This window comes from Macaca fascicularis, chromosome 5 (assembly GCF_037993035.2).
Source record: "Macaca fascicularis isolate 582-1 chromosome 5, T2T-MFA8v1.1".
NCBI classification, from domain to species: Eukaryota; Metazoa; Chordata; class Mammalia; order Primates; family Cercopithecidae; genus Macaca; species Macaca fascicularis.
In genome coordinates, this window is record NC_088379.1 from 72,370,981 (window position 1) to 72,395,987 (window position 25,007).

General features: G+C 33.4%; 1 protein-coding gene across 46 annotated transcripts in view; it reads right to left on the reverse strand.

Annotated features, from left to right (window-relative positions):
* ADGRL3 (adhesion G protein-coupled receptor L3) overlaps positions 1–25,007 on the reverse strand; it is an 857,692-nt gene that overhangs the window by 569,366 nt on the left and 263,319 nt on the right. For 45 of the 46 annotated variants that reach the window (XM_074039933.1, XM_074039928.1, XM_065545138.2 and 42 more), the window contains exon 3: positions 279–506. In XM_074039933.1, coding sequence (XP_073896034.1) covers positions 279–333 — 55 coding nt within the window. In that variant the 5' untranslated portion in view covers positions 334–506. Of the gene's footprint in view, positions 1–278; positions 507–25,007 lie in introns of those variants that run through there. The other variant, XM_074039936.1, reaches the window with a different exon arrangement.

Consider the following 25,007-nt stretch of genomic DNA (forward strand, 5'->3'; position numbering starts at 1 on the left):
GAACCCGGGAGGCGGAGCTTGCAGTGAGCCGAGATTGTGCCACTGCACTCGAGCCTGGGTGGCAGTGTAAGACTCCGATTCAAAAAAAATAAAAAAATAAAAAATAAATAAAAATAAATAAATAAATACACATTATGTTCTTTTATTTTAACTTACTCATACTAACATATGGTAAGGAAAAACTACAAAGTAATCTCAGAGCAAAGATCCTAAGGAAGTGTCTAGTATGAATAAGTGAGAAAACGTTAAGCATTACACAAAAATCTGAAAAATCTTACCATGAATTATTGGAGCTAAAAGCATCATGAAAATTAGTAGCTGCGATGGCCACATGGCTGTCCACTCAGGTATGGAGTATTCCTCAAGAATGACTGTTCAAATGTGAAACAAAATACGTATATTTCTAGTTCCTCTTCTGTATTCCGAAACTGATGAATTTTCTTTAAATTAAAAATAAAAAGAATAATTCTTCCGAAACAGAAACACCAATATCCCAAATCTGAAACCTGCAAAAAAGAAAAAAGAAAAAAAAAAAAAAGGGAGGGGTTATTGTATAAAATAAGTAAGTAATCCAAAGACATTATTTATACAATGCATATATTACCATCATGTTTATATCCTGGCCTCAGATCTTAGTGAAATAAACAATTCAGTCTCTACTGAACAAATTAACTTAAATATAATGATTTTTATTTTATTTGATTTGATTTTTGAGATGGAGTCTTGCTCTGTTGCCCAGGCTGGAGTGCAGTGCCGCGATCTCGGCTCACTGCAAGCTCCGCCTCCCGAGTTCACGCCATTCTCCTGCCTCAGGCTCCTGAGTAGCTGGGACTACAGGCGCCCGCCACCACGCTCGGCTAATATTTTGTATGTTTTTAGTTAAAGACTGGGTTTCACCGTGTTAGCCAGGATGGCCTCTATCTCCTGACCTTGTGATCCGCCCGCCTCGGCCTCCCAAAGTGCTGGGATGACAGGCCCGAGCCACTGCGCCCGGCCTTTTGTGGGGTTTGTGTGTGTGTGTGTGTGTGTGTGTGTGTGTGTGTGAGAGAGAGAGAGAGATGGAGTTTCGCTCTTTTTGCCCAGGCTGGAGCGCAATGGCGAGATCTCGGCTCACCATAACCTCAGCCTCCCAGGTTCAAGCGATTCCCCTGCCTCAGCCTCCTGAGTAGCTCCACCCCGGCTAATTTTGTATTTTTAGCAGAGACAGGGTTTCTCCATGTTGGTCAGGCTGGTCTTGAACTCCCAGTCTCAGGTGATCCACCCACTTCGGTCTCCCAAAGTGCTGAGATTACAGGAGTGAGCCACCGCGCCTGACTAAATATACATATATATATATATATGGATTTAGGGCTTACTTTGTGTAAGCTTTTACCACAGTATAATTTCACCAACATTAGAACAGTAAAATATTTCATTCATCATTGTTACCATAAATAAGTTTAAAAGAAAAGGTAAATATATGAGTCTTACTTTCATCTCAGGCTGCAATATTCATTCAGAAATTATTCTACATATTAACTACATTACTTTTCTAAACATCTCCGTAAATCTGTGAACATCATGGATTTATGTTTACAAAAGATGCTACTCTTTTTGTTTGAATGTCAAAAGCTTCAGTACTGAAAATCAAGGCAAAGTATTACCTCAATCACAATGTATGATGATTAAAAATAGATTATTATGCCTAAAATTTCATTTTCATTTAAGTTTCATTTATGTTATTCTAAATAGCTTATTTTAAACAGTAAGCATATAGATACAAACTACATTAAAATGCAGTTTTAACATAATTCATTCAACAGAGGTTAATTGAATGCTCACTAAAATACAAAGCAGTGGTCCAGAAACATGGAATAGAATATTGAAGAAAACATGAAACCTATTCCCCAGGATTGTACAATTCAAGATGAGGAATCTTGCTGAGAGGTGTCAAACATTAATAACTTTACGCACTGAAAAAGAAACTTTATTGAACCAAAGTAGTGTAGTTGCCTCCTCTTAAAGTCTTCACAGATTTATCTTAGGAAATCAAAATACTAAGGGAACATGATTCAAATCCTGAAGACACCGTCTTTTACAGTCAGCACCTGTCAAACTGATCAATCAAGAACAAATTGGGCCGGCCTTCCTTCCTTCCTTCCTTCCTTCCTTCCTTCCTTCGTTCCTTCCTTCCTTCCTTCCTTCCTTCCTTCCTTCCTTCCTTCCTTCCTTCCTCCCTCCCTCCCTCCCTCCCTCCCTCCCTTCCTTCCTTCGTTCCTTCCTTCCTTCGTTCCTTCCTTCCTTCCTTCCTTCCTTCCTCCCTCCCTCCCTCCCTTCCTTCCTTCCTTCCTTCCCTCCCTCCCTCACTCACTCCCTCCCTCCCTCCCTTCCTTCCTTCCTTCCTTCCTTCCTTCCTTCCTTCCTTCCTTCCTTCCTTCCTTCGTTCCTTCGTTCCTTCCTTCCTTCGTTCCTTCCTTCCTTCCTTCCTTCGTTCCTTCCTTCCTTCCTTCCTTCGTTCCTTCGTTCCTTCCTTCCTTCCTTCCTTCGTTCCTTCCTTCCTTCCTTCGTTCCTTCCTTCCTTCCTTACTTCCTTCGTTCCTTCCTTCCTTCCTTCGTTCCTTCCTTCCTTCCTTCCTTCGTTCCTTCCTTCCTTCCTTCCTTCCTTCGTTCCTTCCTTCCTTCCTTCCTTCCTTCCTTCCTTCCTTCCTTCCTTCCTTCCTTCCTTCCTTCGTTCCTTCCTTCCTTCCTTCCTTCCTTCCCTCCTTCCTTCCTTTTTTCTTTCATTCATTCTTTCTTTTTTTTTCTTTGTCCTGGAGATTGATACATATTTTCAATAATTCCGGACTTTTAGAATTAAATTTTAAAATCTTCTGAAAAGGGATATTCAAAATTGTTTACTGAGGAAAGTATTAATATGCTTCATTCTGTCAAAATAAAAACCAAAGTATTTAACAAAAGGCAAAATTACACAAATTAATCGGATGTTTTGATATTGTTATTTACAGCATGGTAGTTAAGAGCACAGGTTCTGGAGCCAGACAACCTGATCTCAACTACTGTTCTACTACATTGGGCAAGTCATTTAACTACATAGCATCTCAATTTTCCTGTTGACGGTCATTTACTATAGCATCTCCATTTTTCTATCTATGTAATGGGTAGGGTGATATTACTTAATTTATATGGTTCTATGAACATTAAATGAGTTAAAATTTGTAATTTTTAATTACATAAAATACAGAATAATAGCCAAGAACAGTGCTGGCATGTGGTAGGTGCTATAGCATTGGCAATTATTTTGTCCTACTCATCCTTTCAATGTGAATCCATAAGAAGCAAGATCATTTGATAATTAAAAAAAATTTTTTTTATTACTATTGTATACATAGGCTCCTACAGTACTAAATATGGACACAATAGATATAAAGAGTTTTCTCTTCAATTTCATTGATATTATGGGAAACAAAGCTCATTCTAGATAATCTCATAACATTTTACCTTTACAAACAGAGAAAGCATTGACAAGAAATTAAATATGTGACTGAGATAAAACAGAGACTAAGTGAAAAGGAATCATGCACAACATTTTCATTTTGTTTTCTCTTACACAACTCTGACTCACAAGAAAACCTGAAAATCCATTCTCAAATGTCATAAGTGTATAACTCACAAAAGAAATTTTGAAAGCAATTGCTAATTTAAAATTACATTATTTAACATGCACAAAATAACTGACAGCTACTTGAAGAGGGATATTTAAGTTGACAGATAATTGACAGATTCATGAACAAGATCACAATGCTCTATCCTAGCAAACCTCAACATTCTATTTCTGTGTCTTTTTTGCCTTCCTCTGTGACCATGGAGTATACAAGAGTCAAAAGTTGTTATCAGGAGATATATGTATACACACATACACATATAAACGCATACACACAAATAGAAGATAAATATATATATAGCATTTCATTACTAGAAGAAATTATGAGCTGCCATCTAGATGAATTATTTATTCATTCTCTCAAACACATAATACTAAATTTCTACCACAGTAGATTTTACAGAAAATGCAAATCAGTAGAACAGTTTTTCTCACAACCCATACTGTAGTGGGGGAAAAAAAACCCCAAAAACAGGACACAGTAAAGTAAATGAAGTCACAAGATAGAGAAGAATTAATCTTCCTTTAAGTACTTACCACATTTTACACACTGTGCTAGATATTACACAAATTTCCTAATATAATTATTCATACAAATATATAAAGCAGATAACATTGTTCCATGTTTACTGAGAAGGAAAATCAGACATGTTATGTGTCTAGAATTTCAAGCCAAATTGACTTCAACATTAGTGCTCTTTCCTCTATGGCACAAATAAACAAGAAAATAAATGAAAATAATTAGGAACATTAATTGTGCAAAGGAAGGGTACAACATGGGATTTCCAAAGAAGACTTAGGCCTTGCTTAAATGAAACATTATTTGATTGTGAAGAGTGGAGAACCCGGAACAGCATAGATGCAAGAGGCAGGCAGGAAAGCACTCGGAGAAGAGAGGACAAAGAACACACAAAGGGTGGTGCTTTTCAGGACACCACCCTAATTACAGTGCCGCATCTGTCGGAGGAGGAGAGAAAATTATTTCCATAGTGAAGGATGAGTATTACTATTGTTAACTTTGGCTTCAATAACAACCAGAATCATTTATTTCATATGATACCTATTTTACAATGTTGAAACAATGGTTGAAAGTTATTTTATAGAAAGAATAAGGAAGTACATACCTATTAGTTATTAATAATGATTTCTTTTAAGGTATTGCAGCAGGACAAAGAGCCATCTCTACTCAGACATTTGACATTTGATTTAGGCATAGGGATTTGTTTTCATAATTATAATGTAATGGAAATGGAATTTATAAGAATAAAAACTATTGTTTGAGGAGGGTCACATGTTCTCCCACTCCAGCCTCACCACTTGCCTCTCTCTTACTCACAACTCCAATACTGTGCTAATTAGGGGACATATATAATAAACTTGCAATAATTATACAATATAAGTTTTAATAGCTACAGAAATATATATTTAATAGCTACAGAAATATATTTCTCATAACCTACAGAAATATGTATCACCACTCTGAATTATAGTAGTTTTTGAAAAGAAAACTTTTTATGATTTTTCCATTGAAATGTTGTCATTAACTTCACCAAACAAATTTCTTTTCTTATAAAAATCTTGGTGGTTATCTGTCTTCAAACAAAACTAAGTTCACTGTTCTTCACAGTATCTAGAATTTAAAAGTGAAGTTGATTAAAATGACCTAATTCACATCATTCATGTTTAGGTTTAGAATTTTAAAGTTGTGTTATTTGATACTAGTTCCACTGAAAGTTAGAAAAGAATATAGTATGGAAAGAAATTCTACAAAAAGCTTAAATAACTAAAGTCTTCCCTCATTAACTACTTGGAAACTTCCTTATTTATTAACTATGCTACTTTTTATTCAAATCTAACACAACTATACTCTAAAAGAAATTGAATTTTTTTGTTATTCCTTTCAACAAAAGTAAGTCTTCTAAATGGGAGACATTGATTTTACTTTCTGGAAACTTTCATCTTGCATTCTAGTGTCATAATTGTTTCCCCAGTTTAATTTTTTAGTATTATTTTCTTTTCAAATCATGCTAAAAATTTATATTTCTATCTTATATTAGCTTCCTTTCTATACATCAAACAGAGGTTAACATTACAGTCTCAAAACTGCTTATCTTGGGAATGTGTTAGCTACTCTTAAATCACATTTCTGTAAGATAATTTACTCTCAAACATTCCCCAAAGTATACTGCATATTATTGTACCTTTCCCATCATAATACCATGGACAAGAAACTATATTTTCTTTATAAATGTTTAAATTTCCCCAACTCTTAACTTTTCACTTGTTATACATTCTAACTACAAATTCTACTTCAATATTGACTTTACAGATTTTTATTAATCCATACCTTATTTTGCGTATTTACTTGTATTTGTCATATACTTTTTGGAGGTCATTATTTTCTGACATGTTTGGCACATACAAAATATAAAAAATGCCATTTGGCATTATTATAATGGTGAATTGGTATATAGCCTAATTTCTAATTGCAATATAGGAGTTTCCCATGTTTTGTTTTGTTTTGTTTTGTTTCCTTGTTCCATAGAGGGAAATCATAGCTATGACCTTACAATTTTAGGAGCGTTCAGAATTATCACTTGGGTGTTGTCTATATTCTTCCAGGGTTAGTATACGGACTTTAAAATTTGAAAAATTTAAAACCATTTTTATTTAAAAATCAAAACAAGCCATCTCCATAAATTACCTTTTTAATGATATAAAATTAATTTACAGCAACATGGTATAAAATTGTATCTAAGGTATAATTTGGCACCTTGATAAAATGGTAAAAATAATATGACATTGACATATGAAGAAAAGAAATAAGGGTAGGCATGGTGTCTCCTGCCTGTAATCCCAACACTTTGAGATACCAGGGTGGGAGGATTGCTTGAGGCCAGGTGTTCAAGATCAGGCTGGTCAACAAAGCAACACCCTGTGTCTAAAAAAAATAGTAAAAAAGAAGTGATACAATTAACTCAGGGGAAAAGAGTAGGACAGCAAGAAGAAAAATTACCTGACTATAACACAGGTTCTTTCCATCACCATCCTAGCAAATGTTAATATATTTGGTATGATCATCATCGGGCAAAAGCAAAATGGGTTTTAAAGGAGTTTGAACTCAGTAAAATATATTATGTTTTGTAAATTTTAGCTATAATTTACAATGTCTGAAACCTACACATATGCTTCTCCTTTAAGGTTTTCTTGTTTTCTTGAAAAATTATATGTATTGTTTCTCAATTTACAGAATGCATGTGAATATACTATGGAACTGTAAAGCATCATTAGTTTGGGTCCTCACATTATTCATAGAGTTTCTCCTGAAAATTTGACTCTGAAAACCAAGGCACTTACAGTAAGATTCAAGGATCTTTTTTCTTTTTTCAATATTTAGGGGGTCAAATAACCTTATATTAAATAAGTATGAAGAAAGCATTTAACCATTGAGTTTAGTTAGCAGCAACAATGAGTTAAATGAATACTTTCTTAAATAGTGCTAACTCCCTTTGGAAATTCATAGAGGACAAACTTTCAATCACCTTCTTCAATATTTTCAAGAAACATTTAATTCAACAAATTTACATGTGTGTTTCTTTGTTAATTTATTACAAGTATGCACTGTGTTTGGTCATAGGGATGTGTTAAGATATACAAGGCATAATTCCTGCATTAAAGAAGGAGGAGGAAGAACCAATGAAAGAGAAGGAAACAATAAGGAAGAGAAGGAAACAATGAGGAAGATAAGGAAGATGAAATAATGTAATAAATACAAGTGGTAAAATATAAATCCAAATTTGATAAAGAAGAAGAGTTGAAAAAAACAGAGGAGAAAGCACACCTTGAAAGATCTGGAAGACCTGTGAGAGTGGTAATTGTGCTATAATTTGAAGAATGGCTAAGATCTCACTCAACAGTAGGTGGAGGAAGAACGTTTTGGATTAAGAGTTGCTATGGTAAAGGTAAAGAGGTGGTAAAAGGCAGCGTGTTGCAGAACTGCAAGTCATCTGGTTTCTCAGGAAGAAGTGAGGAGCCGTAGAAAGTAATAGGAAGGATCTATTAGGGTGGAATAGGAAATATTTTGAAGACTATACTAAGGAATATAAATTCAATTTGATTGGTTTCAAATCATGAAATTTATAACAGTTAAAGACACAAAATATATCAACACAACACATATAAATTATCTCAAGTATTGTCTTTTAAGAATGGGAGTAAATATTTATAGCAAATATATCCCCAAAACTGTTGTAGTCTTCTACATTGCTCCTAAATATTCAAACATTTTGTTGCAAATTCAATTTTTTAAATGATCTTTGGTTTGATATGAGGAGCCTGAGTCAATAGAAGTGTTAAATGAATCGTTATATTAATAAACTATTATTTAGAGAGTGACATCACAGAAAAAATGCAGTTTTTGCATTTTTTAGTATAATATTTTTGTCACAGTCCCAAATTTGCATAACACTGCTTAGCAGTCATTATGCTATTTGAGATCAAATATTGATTCCAGATAATTACAGCACTTTTAGATAGAATGGTATTGTTCTGCAACTGGCAGCAATGACTTATCTGGATAGATGTATATTTTATAACATATTCAAGTCAAACACAACTTGGAAGAAATTTCATCTATAGTAAATATGTATTTACCTTGACCTAGAACTGAATGTAGCCATATTTTCCTAGTCCTTCATATCTGCACACATTTTTTTAAAAAAACTAAGCTACTGTTTTCAAGTATAAAACATCAAAAAATCTGGGCCATGAGGAGCAGCATGAATAGAGGACATAATATGAGCTTTGGAGTGTGAAAAGGACAGTTTTAAGTTCTTTCTCTTTGAGTTGTGAGCTGTATGACATAAGCAGATTATTTAAATTTTCTATACCCTAATGTTCACATCTGAATTTTATACTTATTTTACCAGGTGGTTTAAGGCTTAAATAAAGGTAATATATATAAGAAGCTATAAAGTTTCCTGGCAAGAGTAGGCATTCAATCAATGAGAAAAATTCTTGTTCTCATTTAGTGAAGGATTTATATTTAAAAGTGGGGTTATAAATGGTAAATTAGATTGCATTTAGTGGTAAGCGGGATAGAAGAACATTCAATAAAAGATTGTGAGTGGTCAAGTAGAAAAGGGGATAGAATCAGAAGGTCCACTGTAAATACCATGCTTTTAGAAGATTAAATTGGTCACAGTATATAGGAGAAAATGGAGAGAAAAGAAAAATACTTTAGGCAATCAGTGTCAGTAACAATATTTGCCAGAGTCAGTATGGTGGGAGTTCACAATGACCTATAAGTTCAGCATGTGATTTAAATTAATATACTATTTAAAGAATGTTAAGTCAACAATTTTTGAAATTGTAGAAATATCACTGTTATGTCTTGTCAGTGTGGAAGTAAACATAAGTCATGAGGGAAAACAGAAGGGAAAAAACATAGGATAGGCACAGAAGATACAGTAAAAAGTTGAATCAAATTGGGAGTAGGGAGCGTAGTTCAGGTATAAAGTGACACTTCCACTACAACTTTGAGTCATGCCTCCATTCTTCCCTCATTTCTTCTCTGCAATCCCCTACATAAGTTTCAGAGAGATTAGAGCAAGAAAGACTTATTTCTCTTCAGTGAATTTTATGGTTAACCTTAATTTTAAGGTTACCTAAAACATGTTTCAAGCAATTAGATGCTAAATCTCAACACATCATCTGAAACAGTGGCAAATAATATTTATTTTTTTATTGCTGAAGTAAAAAAGGCACATCTCCTTATAATTATATTTTAAATATTATAACTTGATGCTAAGTTAGAAGACAAATAATCTCTCTAGGGTCATTTTAATAAGAAACTTTTCTAGCATAAAATTTCATTTAATTGTCTCTCAGTGTTGTGATTTAAGAAATGTCTGTTAATGTCTAGAAACAAATTTATATTTAATGAACATTGCTATTTTTTGGCTGTAGAGCAGCACATCTATTATCCAGGAAACAGATTAACGCTTGACACAGGATCACTTTCTTATGAAGTGCCCTTGAGTTAACATCTTTTCTGAGATCCCATAAAGCATTTGATTGGAGAACATATCCAATAGGCTTTGATAATATTTGTCTATATCGATATGTTCAACTGGAAATAAAATCAGTGAGTTTTAAACTAAAGGTATATATAAATAATTATGTTAAAATCAATTAATTTGGAAAACACTTGCTTGACTACCCAATAATTAAAAGCAAAAAATGGATCTCATGTTCTTTCTATATGTACAATTGGTAAAATAGAACCTTTGCTCTTTAAAAATAAAATCACTCATAAAATCTCAAATATTCATGATAATTAGTTGTGAAAAACAAGTCTAAATGAACATAGCTATAATTTTAAAATATATTCAAAAAAATTAACAACTATTTACAATATGTCATTTATGATAACAATCAAGGATTGATAATTTTATGATTCCAAGTCTAGTAGAAATCAGGAAGGGCAAGTAAGTTACACTTAAAACATTCAGAACATAATAGGTGTCTATCTGAAAGTAAATAAATCCATTTCAAACAGGAATGTATGAATTTATTCCAAAATCTACAGAGAACCAAGAAAAATAATCATCTTCCTCATAGTAACTACTAACATTTATTAAGCCCTTAATATGCCAAACACTGTTCTGAAAGCCTCCCATGTATTAACTCATTTAATTACTTCTAACTATGAACATTATTGTTAATCGTATAATAACTCCATAAGAAAGGGGCTATTTTATTCCTAATTGGTAAATGAGGAAACCAAGGGATGGAGAGTTAAAAACTTGTTGAGGCCACATAGTTAAAATTAATCAAGCCCAGATTTGCATCTAAGCAGTCTAGACCCAAGGGTTGTGTTTTCAGTCTTCAGATTCTACTGCTTCTCATCACTTATACTGACTACAGACTCTGTAGCATATCTTATGTAAAGGAGCTTATGTGAGGAGCTTTCAGCTAGGTGTGATTAGTCTTTAACTTGTGGGATGAACGGAGTGAGTTGAAGACCTAGAATAAACAAACTTTAGCCTGCAAGAATCATGCCATAAACAGAAGACCCTCAATATCTTCACTGAATAATTTTTATCTGGCATTATATATGTCTTTGACACATCTGAAGAGATAGCAATAACCCATTTTACTCATGCATGTATTGGGTAAATGAAGGGCAACATCACAGATTTCTTTAGGAGAGTAACCAAGAATCATGATCTTCCAGGTTCTCAGAAGGCAAGCCATTGCTTTTTAAGTTACAACAAAAGTTGAAAACAATCAGAAAAAAAAAAGAAAGGTACTTACCAAATAAAAGTTTTTTTTTTGTTTTGTTTTGTTTTTTGTTTTTTTTTTTTGAGACGGAGTCTCACTCTGCTGCCCAGGCTAGAGTGCAGTGGCCGGATCTCAGCTCACTGCAAGCTCCGCCTCCCGGGTTTACGCCATTCTCCTGCCTCAGCCTCCCGAGTAGCTGGGACTACAGGCGCCCGCCACGTCGCCCGGCTAGTTTTTTGTATTTTTTTAGTAGAGACGGGGTTTCACCGTGTTAGCCAGGATGGTCTCGATCTCCCGACCTCGTGATCCGCCCTTCTCGGCCTCCCAAAGTGCTGGGATTACAGGCTTGAGCCACCGCGCCCGGCCCATATATCAATATAATTTCAATCAGTAAGAGTATTTAATTCTATTATTAATTTTCCTAAAAAGGGAACTGAGATTATTCTGAATATTACCGAGAATAACCAAATATATTTTCGAAGTTGAATTAGTTGTGACTTTCTCATACTAATTCTAACTCAAAGATGAAACTTGGTATATGATACGTCAACGTATCCTCAAATGTTTCTAATATTTACTGCATTTTTACTATCTTAGAGCCTTTATGATTAGGATAGACTAATAAGCCTATACCCATGGCAATTGAATAAATAAAATCACCTGAGTAGTTCATGATTGATAATCGTGACAATATATTGTATCTAGTGACAATTTGTGTTATAAATGGAATTCCAGGATTTGATTTAAATATCAAATCAATGTCATCCTTATCCTGTGACATTCTAAAATCATTATCAATGCAACTGGCACTATAGTCAAGTTTGGTTAAAAAAAATTCCATAGCTGAAAATAATGAGCTTTAAATATCTTCTTAAATAATCCAAATCATATGAAGCTACAGTATGTATTTCAGGGTCTAAACTAGGAAACAATATCTCATTTCTTAACACTGTTTCTCTGACAACAATGACAGTTCCTAAATAACTGACTTAAAAATAAAGCCTAGAATAGAGAAGTTGTAAGAATTGAGGTCGTAAAGTCAAATTCATCCTATTCCAACTCCTTCCAGTGGAAAAGGAAAAAATACACATCTACTTACACTTTCTTTGAACACTTTCCAAGACAAAGAGGAATGCAGGGGAAGGTATATCTCATCATGAGCTAGGTTAACATAACATCATTTCACTGATGTTTGGTTACCATGAGGGTCAGTCCCATGTATCTCTTTCACATGGAAAATTTGAGTTTAAAACCCTTGATATTCACATTTTTTAAAATTTCAATTTTTTTTCAAAAGGGGCTTAAACAGTAATGAGAAAAGATTACTGTAAAATAATGGAAATAAATACATGTATAGCAGAAAAATTAACACATTTAAAATAATTATTTACATAAAAGGATAGCTGTATAATAAGTCTTAAATTGTTCTTGAGATTATGAAAGAAATGTAGTCTCTTGCAACTCACAAAATATCGCAATATAATTTTCCCATATTTCATTATCAGTAGTGTATCAGTAGCAACCAGGCAAGAGAGAAAATACACATGTTTTTGAAATTATCTCATCTCAGTATGGCACACCTAGATGGGTCTCAAATTAAACACCTTTCTTAATGGCCCATTATGGAATATCAGTGCCTAAAATACCCAAAGGGAGGCAGGGACGATTACTGCCAAGGGAGAGTTTCTGAGGTTGTGCTAGATGATGCAGTATCTCTGCTGTAACTTTAGCCTGATTGAGAATTTATTTAAATACATATTTATCATTTTAAAATCAATAGCTAACATAGTAAGTTTACAAAGACATATTTTGAAAATATAAATTTAACAACACTTTTTTTTTACAGTAATGGTTTGATAATTTGCATTTATACGTAGCTACCAAATTACGTAATAGGTCATTTTACAAAAGCTAACTTTTAAAACAGATGATTGAGCCACAAAGTATAATCTCCATGGGGAAGAATATAATACTGAAAGTAATTTTAATCCTTGAAGTTCTTCATAATTACACATAATTATTGAATTGTTCAATTTTAAGAACCCTTAAAATAAATACAACTTAGTAGAATAAGATAATAACAATAATAACAGCTTTTTCTGAAGGGTTTTTAATAGGTGCCAACATACTGATAACATTATTTCATTTCATTCTAACTATGGTAATGTTTAATATTTGGCTTCAGCTGGAAATAAAGTAAGGGAACACAGATTGACTGTGATGGAAAATCCATCAGAAACAACCAAGCTGGCAGGTTATTAAAAATATGATATCTAATACCCTTAAGCTAACATTTTATTTAAATCTTCGCAAAATTGACTTCACAGTGACGACCAATAAAGCAGTGATGACCTAACTAAGGAAAGGATTAGATAGAGATATTGACATTCCAAGTTCCAGGATAAGGAAGACTGCTTTGCAGTCAAAAATATCTCCTCAGCTTTTAGGATTTTAATTGGTAGTCAAAATAGAAACTTGGTAGGCAAAATGGAAATAGATCCAACAAATGGAATGGATCCATTTGTTCCACTCATCTCGCTTAGTTAGTACTATCAGTGTAGAAATTGAACTGGAGCAGCATTAGACAAACTATAAAGCACCCTACCATGTTCTAGGTGTCACTTATCAAAAGGTTGTGAGAAAACAGTAAATCGAAAAAAACAGGGGATGAGGGGAGAATTTCCAAGTGGTAGGATCTAAGTAGAAAAGGAATCACTGGACTAATTTGGCTAATATCTTTAAATACATGAGCAGAACGTATTTAATGTATTTAAATATATGAGCAGAATATATTATAAGTTAGGTCCTGTTTAGATGCCTATAATTAAAGAACTTTATAACAGAACACATTATACTTAGTCATTAATGTACTCTTACTAACTCATATAGATTATATATTTAAACTCATATAGATTATATATAGTTATACATATAACTAGTTATGATAGCATATAGATTTTATTTATGACATTCATTCATGTATTTATAAAATAAATATTGGAACTCGAAATTTCATATATTTTTTTTTTTGACGGAGTTTTGCTCTTGCTGCCCAGGCGGGAGTGCAGTGGCATGATCTCGGCTCACAGCAACCATCGCCTCCTGAGTTCAAGCATTATCCTGCCTCAGCCTCCCGAGTAGCTGAGATTACAGGCCTGCACCACCATGCCCGGCTAATTTTGTATTTTTAGTAGACATGGGGTTTCTCCATGTTGGTCAGGGTGGTCTCGAACTCCCGACCTCTGGTGATCTGCCCACCTCGGCCTCCCAAAATGCTGGGATTACAGGAGTGAGCCACTGCGCCAGGCCTATAATTTTCTTTAATAACATAGCACAACAAGAGAATGTCTATGAATCCATAATTCAGTGCTATCATTATTTAATTGCTATGTGTATACATTTTGTATACTTTGGTATATTTTATAGTGGTAAAATCAATGGCACCACAAAGTAAATATGTCAAGCACTTATTTTTAAAATTACACTGAATGACTCCTAAAGATGTCTATACAAATAATATAAATTTTATGATGTAGAGAGATAATTAAATCAATCAAATATAGTATCTTTAACTAAGACAATAGGAAAACCCCAAAGAGGATTTGGTTAGTGGAAAGAACAGCACTTGAAAAAGAATAGCCTCATTAAGAAATGTGAAAGTTATGAAGAGGTAAATACAAAAGTGGACAGACATATCTCACTTAGAGTTCTTTACACTGCATACTCTGGGAGTCTATGCTATTCACAGCACCTCAAATTTGGAAATTCCAATGAACTCATCCCAGTGATTTGAGTCAGATAGTATTATACAAAGTAATTATTTTTATTTCCCATTAGGTTGCAAGATATATTATATAATTATCACCAAGTTACATTTGAGTTAATTTAGGCCAAGCAGCAACCTATTCTAGAGACCATGCACCTGAAATACAGAAAACTTGCAAAATAGCAGCATAAAAGTGACTTTCCAAAACTATGTTGACAAAGACTACTTTTTAATATAAAAGCCTGTAGAAAACTTTTTAATACATTTTTATTTTCTTAATAATTAAAACATTTCCTAAAATGGTTTAAAGGCTCCTATTTTTATTTAAAGATACCACCACTTTGATCCCTGCAAAAAGTCTTTTCTATCTTGGGTAAAACATTTTTGAGTTATGTAGCTTAAAAAATACATTGACGTTTCAGTAAATAAATCATTTCCTTGTTCAGTCTTTTCTCGGCAGAATGGTGATTCACAAGGACAATTCAGGAGCACCTAGGTTCCGGAGTAACCCAAATTGGCAAATTGTACAGAAAGATATATAGTGTCACTGTTTAATACTTGGCTCCAGCTAGAAATAAAGTAAGGGAACACAGATTGACTGTGATGGAAAATTCATCAGAAATAACCAAGCTGGTAGATTATTTAAAATATGATATCTGAATACTTTTAAGCTAATATTTTACTTAAATCTTCTCAAAATTAATTTCACAGTGATGACTGATAAAGCAGATAATTTTTTACAATGAAAAGTGTTGAAGCAACTTGAGATTAAAGCACTGTTTAATTCAACAACTACATTTGTGCCAATTTTTTGAGAGTTAAAAATTGTGTGAGAGTAATTATAAATCTTTCATTTATCTGTTTTAGGATCAAAGGTTATCTCTGCTTTCTTGTTTTGGCTCTTCTAGCATGTCTGTGATTGTTAAAACAAGACACAGTTTTGACAGCTAACCCCCAAATTATTTTCTTCTTTCTTTTTGGACATTGATTTATTTTTTTAGTGATATTTTAGGTGTTTCCTGAAATATCTCAAGACAATAGCATTCAGAAAGAAAACATATTTTTGCTTTTATGAAGATTTATCTTAGTAATTTTTTTAAAATGCTATGTATGAAAAATGACAGTCTAATCACAAAGTTTACATCTTTTACTTTTTTTTTCTAAAAATGTTAAAATAAAGGGAAGATCATTACTTTTTTCTGTCAAAGAGTAAGAAGATTATTTAATCAACTAAATAAAATAGTGGCCTCGTGAAAACAGTTCCTTCTTTCTTTTTTCTCCATGGTATATCTTCTTTTATCATTATTAAAATGTATATTCTAATATGTGATTTTAAAATAAAACATGGATATACCATCTTTCAAACTTCCATATGGTCTTGACAAAAAAAAAAAAAAAAACACTCATTAATATATAAAATCCCAATCCCTTCCTAACATTAAGGTTTCCATGGATTAATTTTATTTTATGAGCTTTGGAGTTCATAAAATAAAATTTCACCATTTGTCAAGAGTGTGTTTTGTTTGTGTTTTTTTTTTTTTTTTTTTTTTTAATCTTAACAAACTGCAGTGGTTTTGTCCACATGAGGGACATGTACATATATGGTGGCTCTTTTTGGCCTTTTAGGGTTGAATAATTTTGAGGTCCATCTTCCTATAAAGAGGCTGAGAAAACCAAGCCCTAAATATTGGCATCCTCAGATATCACACACTATTTACAGAAAACCATCCTGACTTTCTTTTCTCTTCTTTGTCTTTTGCTTTTTATTCTTTTTATATTCACTGCATGAATAAAACTTTGTAATCACTTGGTAATTTTAGCAAGAATGAAGAAATGCATGAAATTCTTTAATTTGATTAAATCCTATCATTGAGCTTAATTAGGTCATTGTATTAATTAGGTCATTGCAATTATATAATTTCAAACCCTGGCTGCCTGAAATAAATGAGTGTTCATGACCACGGCCAACATATTACTAAGGGTGTGTTAAGCACATTTTAATTTTTCTATATTTAAGATATCAATATTGATTATTGTAAACTGTTTAGCAAATATCAATGTCTTTTAGAGTGGTTGGCTGTGGCTTGAAAATAAGAATTCTGGATTTTATCTGCATTTCCCTGATGTTGAGCACCATTTCATATACTTGTTGACCATTTGCATGTCTTCTTTAGAAAAAATGTCTATTTAGGTCCTTTGCTCCTTTTTATTTTTTATTTATTTTTATTTTATTTATTTATTTATTTATTTATTTATTTATTTATTGAGAAAGAGTCTTGCTCTGTCACCCAGACTGGAGTGCAGTGGCACGATCTCTGCTCATGGCATCCTCTGCCTCCTGGGTTCAAGAGATTCTCGTGCCTCAGTCTCCCGAGCAGTTGGGATTACAGGCACCCGCCACCACGCCAAGCTAGTTTTTGTATTTTTAGTAGAGACAGGGTTTCACTATGTTGGTCAGGCTGGTCTTCAACTCCTGACCTCAGGTGATCTGCCTGCCTCAGCCTCCCAAACTGCTGTAGTTACAGGCGTGAGCCACCATGCCACCTTTGCTCATTTTTACACTGTTATTTAATATTTTTTTGCTATGGAATTTTAAGAGTTCCTTACATATTTTGAATATTAACAAACTGATACAGAAAATGTGGTATATTTAGACAATAAAATATTATTCAGCCTTAAATTTGAAGGAACTATTGCTATTTGAAACAATATGAATGAACCTGGAGGGCATTATTCTAAGTAAAATAAGCTAGACACAGAACAACAAATATTGAATGACCTCACTTATATTTGGAATCTAAAATAGTCAAACTCATAGCAGTAGAAAGCAGAAGGGGAGCTGACAGTGACAGTGGAGAAGGAGATGGACAGAGGAGAGATGATGATCAAAGGGTATAAAGTTTCAGTTACGCAAGCTAAATGAATTCTCAAGATCTAATGTACAGTATGGTAATACAATTAATAAGAGTACATGCTTCAAATTTTCTGATAGAATAGATCTTTAAGTGTTATCACAAATTTAAATCAAAAGAAAAGAAAATAGTAACTGAGAGATGGATATGTTAACTAGCTTGATTGTGATAACAATTTCACAAAGCATACATGCATCAAAAAATCACTTGTGAACCTTAACTATATACAAATCCTAATTGTTAATTATACCTCAATGAAGCTTAAAATTGTTTTAAAAATTAAATTGATAATTTTGTATTCTTGCAGATAACAAGCATGCTAATAAAAAAAGAGAGAGAATCCATATCATTAGGAGCACTGTTGATGTGAATATCAAAATTTTAAACCATCATGCAAACACTAGTATGGTCATTTCACCTCTAATACACATGTTTCAGTGAATTTACACCATTCTTTTACTCCTCAAATTTATTTAATCACTTTAATCAAGACTTATGCACCATGGTGTTTTCTTCAGTGTTGGGCTCTGCAAACAGTTTCTGGTAATTTAATCTTCACCAATTTCCTGTATTTTTTATTCTACTTATAATAAAATAATTTAAAGGCTTGCATACAATAGATCCCTTTTAAGAATCATTCCTATCAGTGGGCAGAGACCTTACATTGGGTACTTTTGTAGATATAAGGAATGCTTTACATCCCAACTCTATTTTTCACCAAGCTACGCTATAGGAAGGTAGGTAGGTAATATAACCAATACATTTTTTTGAGAATGGCCCTTGCATGGGGGGCGGTGTGTGTATTTATATGTTTAAACATTATGTGTGTCTAAACATCTCTTCATAAGCTCCTTTTTTATAATATGTAAATTTTCTAGCATAAGTAGTTGATTTATACTCAGGGATTATATAAAGGAAAACTTAGGATCTGGTTGGAAGCCTGGTGTCAAAAAAAGGAAAAAAATGTTGAAGAGTCAAGACGTCAGGAGGCATCTCCTTGACAATTTTGTCTAGAGTTGATCTGCTAATAGCTAACATCTAACAATTTTTAAAAGAAGGGGAAAAAAAGAAAAAGAAAGAGAAAAATGTTGACAGTTCACCTGTCAGTTCAGCTGAAGTATAGCTTTAATGTCTATCAATCGGGCAAAGATCTGTTAAGTATTTTCTACATGATCCACATTACAGAAAGAAATTCTTAAGAATTTTTTAGGGTATATTTCTATGGGTTTTTTCTTTACCTTGGAAACATAACATTAACTGAAATAAAATTTGTGTTTTTCTTTTGAGTTCACATTAGTACAGATAAAACTCACACATGTGCACTCACACATGTGCACACAGACATGTACCTACATTTTTTTTTGGTAGGAAAGCAAGTATTATTATAAATCAATACTTAAGAGCAAATTTGCTGAATAGTGCCAGTAAATATCAAATGGCAAGACATCATTATCCAGATCCAAGAAAGAGATATAACAATGATCCTCTTTATTTCATATAGAAGGAGTCAAAGAGCTCTATATTGGATTGCCCAGATTTTGTAGAGATTCAGATATGAAAACATATAGCAGAAGCCAAAAACAAATGTGATTGGCCATCTGGAGAACATCAGTGTTCCCAGTGATTAAAACAGTTAATCTAATGGAGAAGTTTCTTCAAATTCTAAGGAGCATTAAAAAGTACATTTTAGAGATCATTAAACCAAAAGCATCCATTAGCTACTCTCAGACATGACCTCTCTGTGTTTCTTTTTTTTTTTCCCTTTCTCTTTTGCTTTGTTGATTCACAGTGGTCCAGCCAAAAAAGCAAAAGTTCACTAACACCATTACCATAATCACTTTGACATCACTGGAAATGCTTTTAAACAAACACATACCTCAATATGAGCTCGTATATCTTAACATTAAGCAGAAGATCTAAGATTATTAGAAAAGAAGTGTGTCATTAATCCTTTTAGCATATAGTTCATCCTAAATGCCCATGAGTACTCTGACATATATAAACTTTTTATTGGATATGGAGGATTCTGTCCCAAATGAAAGTGATTATTATTTCATGTTTTATTCTCCAAGCAAATTCATAAGAAAAAAATGAAACGTGACTTTTAAGACATTTTTATGGAGAAATTAATTAAAATAGTTTAATATACGTAAAAAGTACAAAGTCCACATTTGGATAATCACAGTGTTTCAGAACTAATGAAAACTCTTAAAATCACCTATTTCAAGCCTTTTTTGAAGATGAGAAATGTAATACATTAAACACTAAAAACTGGCAAGTTTTTTCCACCAATTCTGTAGTAAAAAATATACATATTTCAACACTATATATATATGCATGTGTGTATATATACAGTGTCAAAATAATTAAAGCTTTTAAAAATAATAGCGATAAAGACATATCATCATATTATGGCAGAATGTACTGATTCCAACCCACAAATCCACAGTAAGATACATTTTCAATTATGGACAGCCTCTTAAATCCCTGAAGACAAGTGAAGAGGAGATAATATTAGCTTTCTATGTCCTTCTCTTACACACACTTCTATCGCTGGACCACATTGGTCAAATGTCTCAGAGAAACTGAAGAAAACATACAATGAAATTGGGAAGCAACTTCTGCTTATAATGAGCTGAAGGGTATACAGTTAAAATCCTTGATTCCATAACATTTTTGTACCAAGCACTTTGGTGCAGATAATTTATTCATGGTATGTTAATATCTTTACAGATCAAATAGCTTTCTTTTGCATAAAATTGTGTGTGTGCATGTGTGTGTGTGTGTGTGTGTGTATCATCACCATTATATATACAATAACTATCTTTAAAAAGCAAATGCTACCATAGCTTAAGAATAATAAAATAGGAACGACCACCTCACCAAAACTTGACCATGTTGTCAGATTAAAATTGGGCTATGAATTTTCTGACTTAATAATGGAAAACTCATTCGATTTTTCTGGTGTATTTGACTGTTTTGATTTTATGCAATTTGAATAGAGGCTCAAACTATGGCTGAAATTGAGTTTAGATGTATTGAACTGAAAAACGCTATGAATCTTTTTTTTTTTTTTTTTTTTTTAGTTATGTATCAGATATATTTCTGAATGGTGCTTTTTTCAAGATTTGGTAAAATATTTTTTCATTTATTTCTGTATATTTATTCAGTGTTTTCACATGAACCGAACAAAATAACTAACTACATAAATAATTTTATTAATAAATAAGTAAAGAAAGAAACTAGGGAGGAGTGGACAGCATAGAAAAGTCCTAACAAGAGTCAATGCTGGCCAGGCTCCATGGGTCATGTTTGCAGTCCCAGCATTTGAGGGGCTAAGGCGGGTGGACTGTTTGAGGTCAGCAGTTCCAGACCAGTCTGGCTAACATGGCAAAACCCTTTCTACTCTTCTCCTGCTTTTGTGTGTGTGTGTGTGTGTGTGTGTGTGTGTGTGTGTGTGTGTGTGTGTATGACGGAGTCTTCCTCTTGTTGCCCTGGCTGAAGTGCAGTGGCATGATCTCGGCTCACTGTAACCTCTGCCTCCCAGTTTCAAGCGATTCACCCTTCTCAACCTCCCAAGTAGCTGGGATCACAGGCATGTGCCACCACACCCGGCTAATTTTTGTATTTTCAGTAGAGACAGGGTTTCTCCATGTTGGTCAGGCTGGTCTCAAACTCCTGACCTCGGGTGATCCACCCGCCTCGGTCTCCCAAAGTGCTGAGATTACAGGCGTGAGCCACCGTGCCTGGCCAAAACCCTGTCTTCTAAAACTACAAAAATTAGCCAGGCATGGCGGTGTGTGCCTGTAATCCCTGCAACCTGGGGGGCCGAGGCACGAGAATTGCTTGAACGTGGGAGGTGGAGGTTGCAGTGAGCCGAGATCGTCTGCCCACGGCACTCCAGCCTGGGCCACAGAGTGAGACTCTCTAAAAATAAATAAATAAATAAATAAATAAATAAATAAATAAATACGAGTCATTGCCTTTATAAACTATTGATACACAAGAATATTTCTTAAGTAATTATGGTAAGAAACAGTAGAAAGAATAATTAATTGAGAAAGTCATCCTCCAAAAGAGAGTACTATGGCGTTGTGCAACAGAAAATCTGACGCCTAAATACAATGATGAATATGAGGAGTCATATGACCAAACTCAGCAAAGCCCAAAGAAGTGCCCATGAACCAAGATAGACTGTGGTGCTGCTAATCTACCTACATTTTTTGAGAAGTTTTTAAAATTTAAATCCTTAACTAAAATGCTTGCATAACATTGCAGATTTTTGAAATTAAAAGGTATCTTTATTTGTTCATCGGTACATGATCTACACATATGCTTAAGAATGAATAAGAGAATGTCTACAGGTTTCAAAACTAAATGCATACAGCCTATAAATCTATGAAGTAATATAATTTAGAAGCTTCATTTATCACTGATTTAATATTCTTCGATTGAAATTTAAATCCCTGAAATATTATCAAAGCTACTACGGTATCCATATAGTTATAGCAGTTAACACAAGATCTTGGCAAGTAGTTTGATAAAACAAATAAAATGTAATATATATTTTATGAATATTAATCAAGATCTACACTTGGTAGTCATACCTCATCATTACATCAAAAAATCAGAGTGGCTTTGCTAACATTTCCTAAATCCACCTTTAATATGCACTTTCATAGAAGATATGTTACCATTAGCACTAACTGTTTCTTATGTACTTCAAGAAAGATATAGGATCATGGGGACTAAGTGGGGATGACAGGAAACAAACCCACAAATTTTTGTCAGACTTTCAGAAATGAGCTCTGAATTCAACCAAAATGAAATATTACCCTTGGCTGAGCTAACATAGTGGTTTTGTTAATTGTATCTCAACTAATACTATCCCCTTCCAGTTCCAACAAAATACGCTTAAAATATCATGATTTAAACAATACTTTTATTTTTTACAAATAAGTAAGACATCCTACAGCATGTGATAAGTAATAAACACTACTACAGAGCAAGTCAATGATAAGCAAGGAAGCATGAGAAAATTTCCTAGCTTGGGACAACTCCATTGAGAGTGTTCAATTAGAGTACGGAAAACATATATTTCACATTTTTCCTCCCTGTTCTAAAATACTTTGTTAGATTAGCCTAAAATGGTTTAATTGATTGTTATGGGATGCACACATTCTTTGGTGAGAGATTAATCATTTTAAATTAAAAATGTAACTGTGCAATTGGGCAGTAGTAATTTAATAAGCCTGGGACAGTAATTTATATTAATTTAACCTGCAACTTCAAAATCTTGTGGGGGAAATGATTTATCTTTGGAAGAGATGTACTACATTTGGATAAATAGGTGAAATATAATAGTACTCAAGTGAACTATATTTATGCTTTTAGATAATAGAGAACTGGTCATCCCTCAGTGCTAAAGCTTTGAAATATATGTGCCTTTTCTTCTTGTAAAGAATGCTGATGAAGTTAACATATTTCTTTCTGTTTAATGGGAAAAAGAAATTACAAAGGCAACACAATGAAGACATTTCTCATATTTGCCTTTTTTGTTATTTGAAATGTTCTCACTCTTCCTTATTGTTAGATAAATTTTCTTTTTATTTTTTCTTAAAAAACCCTTTAGGGCAAGGATGACATTACTTCAGTTTTATAAATTTAGCAACTAATAATGTTCTATAAAACACTGCCCTAAACAAGTGCTGTGAATAAATAAATTATCTCAGTGTTCTACAAGCAGTATTTATCACAACAGTGAGACTTCTCTGTTGCCTGTCCTTAACTTTTAGATCCTCACAAGGTAGGGAGGCAAAACAAACCCTCTGGCAGAAAACAGTCAAATTGATTTTTTCACTGTCATTCACAAAAGTTCCTGGGATTTTCACATTCTGTTATTTTCCCTATTTAGAAGTTATTCGCATAAAAGGACACTTGCATGTAAATGCCAAGACTGCATTCTGAATATTTCAGAGGAATTTTGCTCAAGTTGTCTTACATTCTCAGTGCACACCAAAACATAACCTTCTAAAATGTTCTGTCTGCTGGCTGTATTGCAAAAGTAGAAGCTCAAGCATGAACTGCCTAATCATCTTTATTTCTGGAACAAAATAATCCCTACTTCTGTAATATTCACAGATATTTTTTTCTCTGCAAAGATTTTCCTGACAATCCCTCAAAATGCCTATTGACAATTCCATTTCAGGGTCCAGAATACTTTATTATTCTCATTTGTCCACAGGTGTATATCCACTCCTAGACAATAAGGCCCAATATACAGGTTCATGTTTTATTCATCTTCATGTCTCCATCAACTAGCACAAGACTTGGCATCTAACAGACGGTCAATAAATGTCTGCTTATCTAAATTGTGCTAAAACAAACAAATGATTAAGATTCCACAATGATTCCAGGCCTCACAGATAGAAGTAAGCTTATTTATTTATTTTTTTAAATAGGTTGAAAATCTTTTTTTTCTAGATAAAACAGATAATAGGAGTAAATACTTATTAAGCTCTTAGTGTGTCTCATTTCCTATTATAAACTCCATACATGTTTTGTTTTCTTTTCCTCCTAATTTATTTCTTGTACAGACTGAAATTATATCACTTTTATATATGGAAAAGCTGAGTCACAATAAGTTTTAGAAACTTGTCCAAACACATGTCATCAAACAAGTAAGTGCTGGATCCATGTTCTATTCAGGGAGTCTCATCCTAGAGCCTTCTCTTAACTATATATTCACTGCCTAAAATAACAGAAGGAAAAACTGCCTTTCTTTCACGTACACACCCTCGCCGTGTGTTTGGTTTGTTCTAGGCACTGTGTACAGTATCCAGGGTACAAAAGTGAACAACACGAGGGCTTGTTTATAAAACCTCTAATCTCTATCTTTCTTGGAAATGTTTTAAAAGTTTCTCCTGCTTAAACACACACACACACACACACACACACACACACGCACATACAAATAGGTGTTTTTTTTCCTCCTTTCACTGCCAAAATTCTCACCTTAGCAACCAACAACTGTTGGCTGTATTACGTCAAACACACTTCAATCTCTAATTTCTTCCAGGTTGCCCTCCTCAATCACTGAAAATTCTGGACTTATTGTCAAATCCCATGTCCTCTTCATAGTTTTCAATTTACTTAATTTATTTGTAGCACTGACAATCCCTACATTCAATCAGATTCCTTGGCTCCTAAAATTCAATCAGATACAAGGGACAAAAGAAAATAGTACCAAATAATAACAAAATTTTAGGTATAATTGAGCTCAGCACTTCAGTTTACATATGAGAAAGCTACAACCCCCAAAAAGATAAATCAGTTCTCTGAGGGTCACATCTTGATTTAACCATGGAGTCATGATTAAAAGTCAGGGCCATCTCTCCAAAGTTTA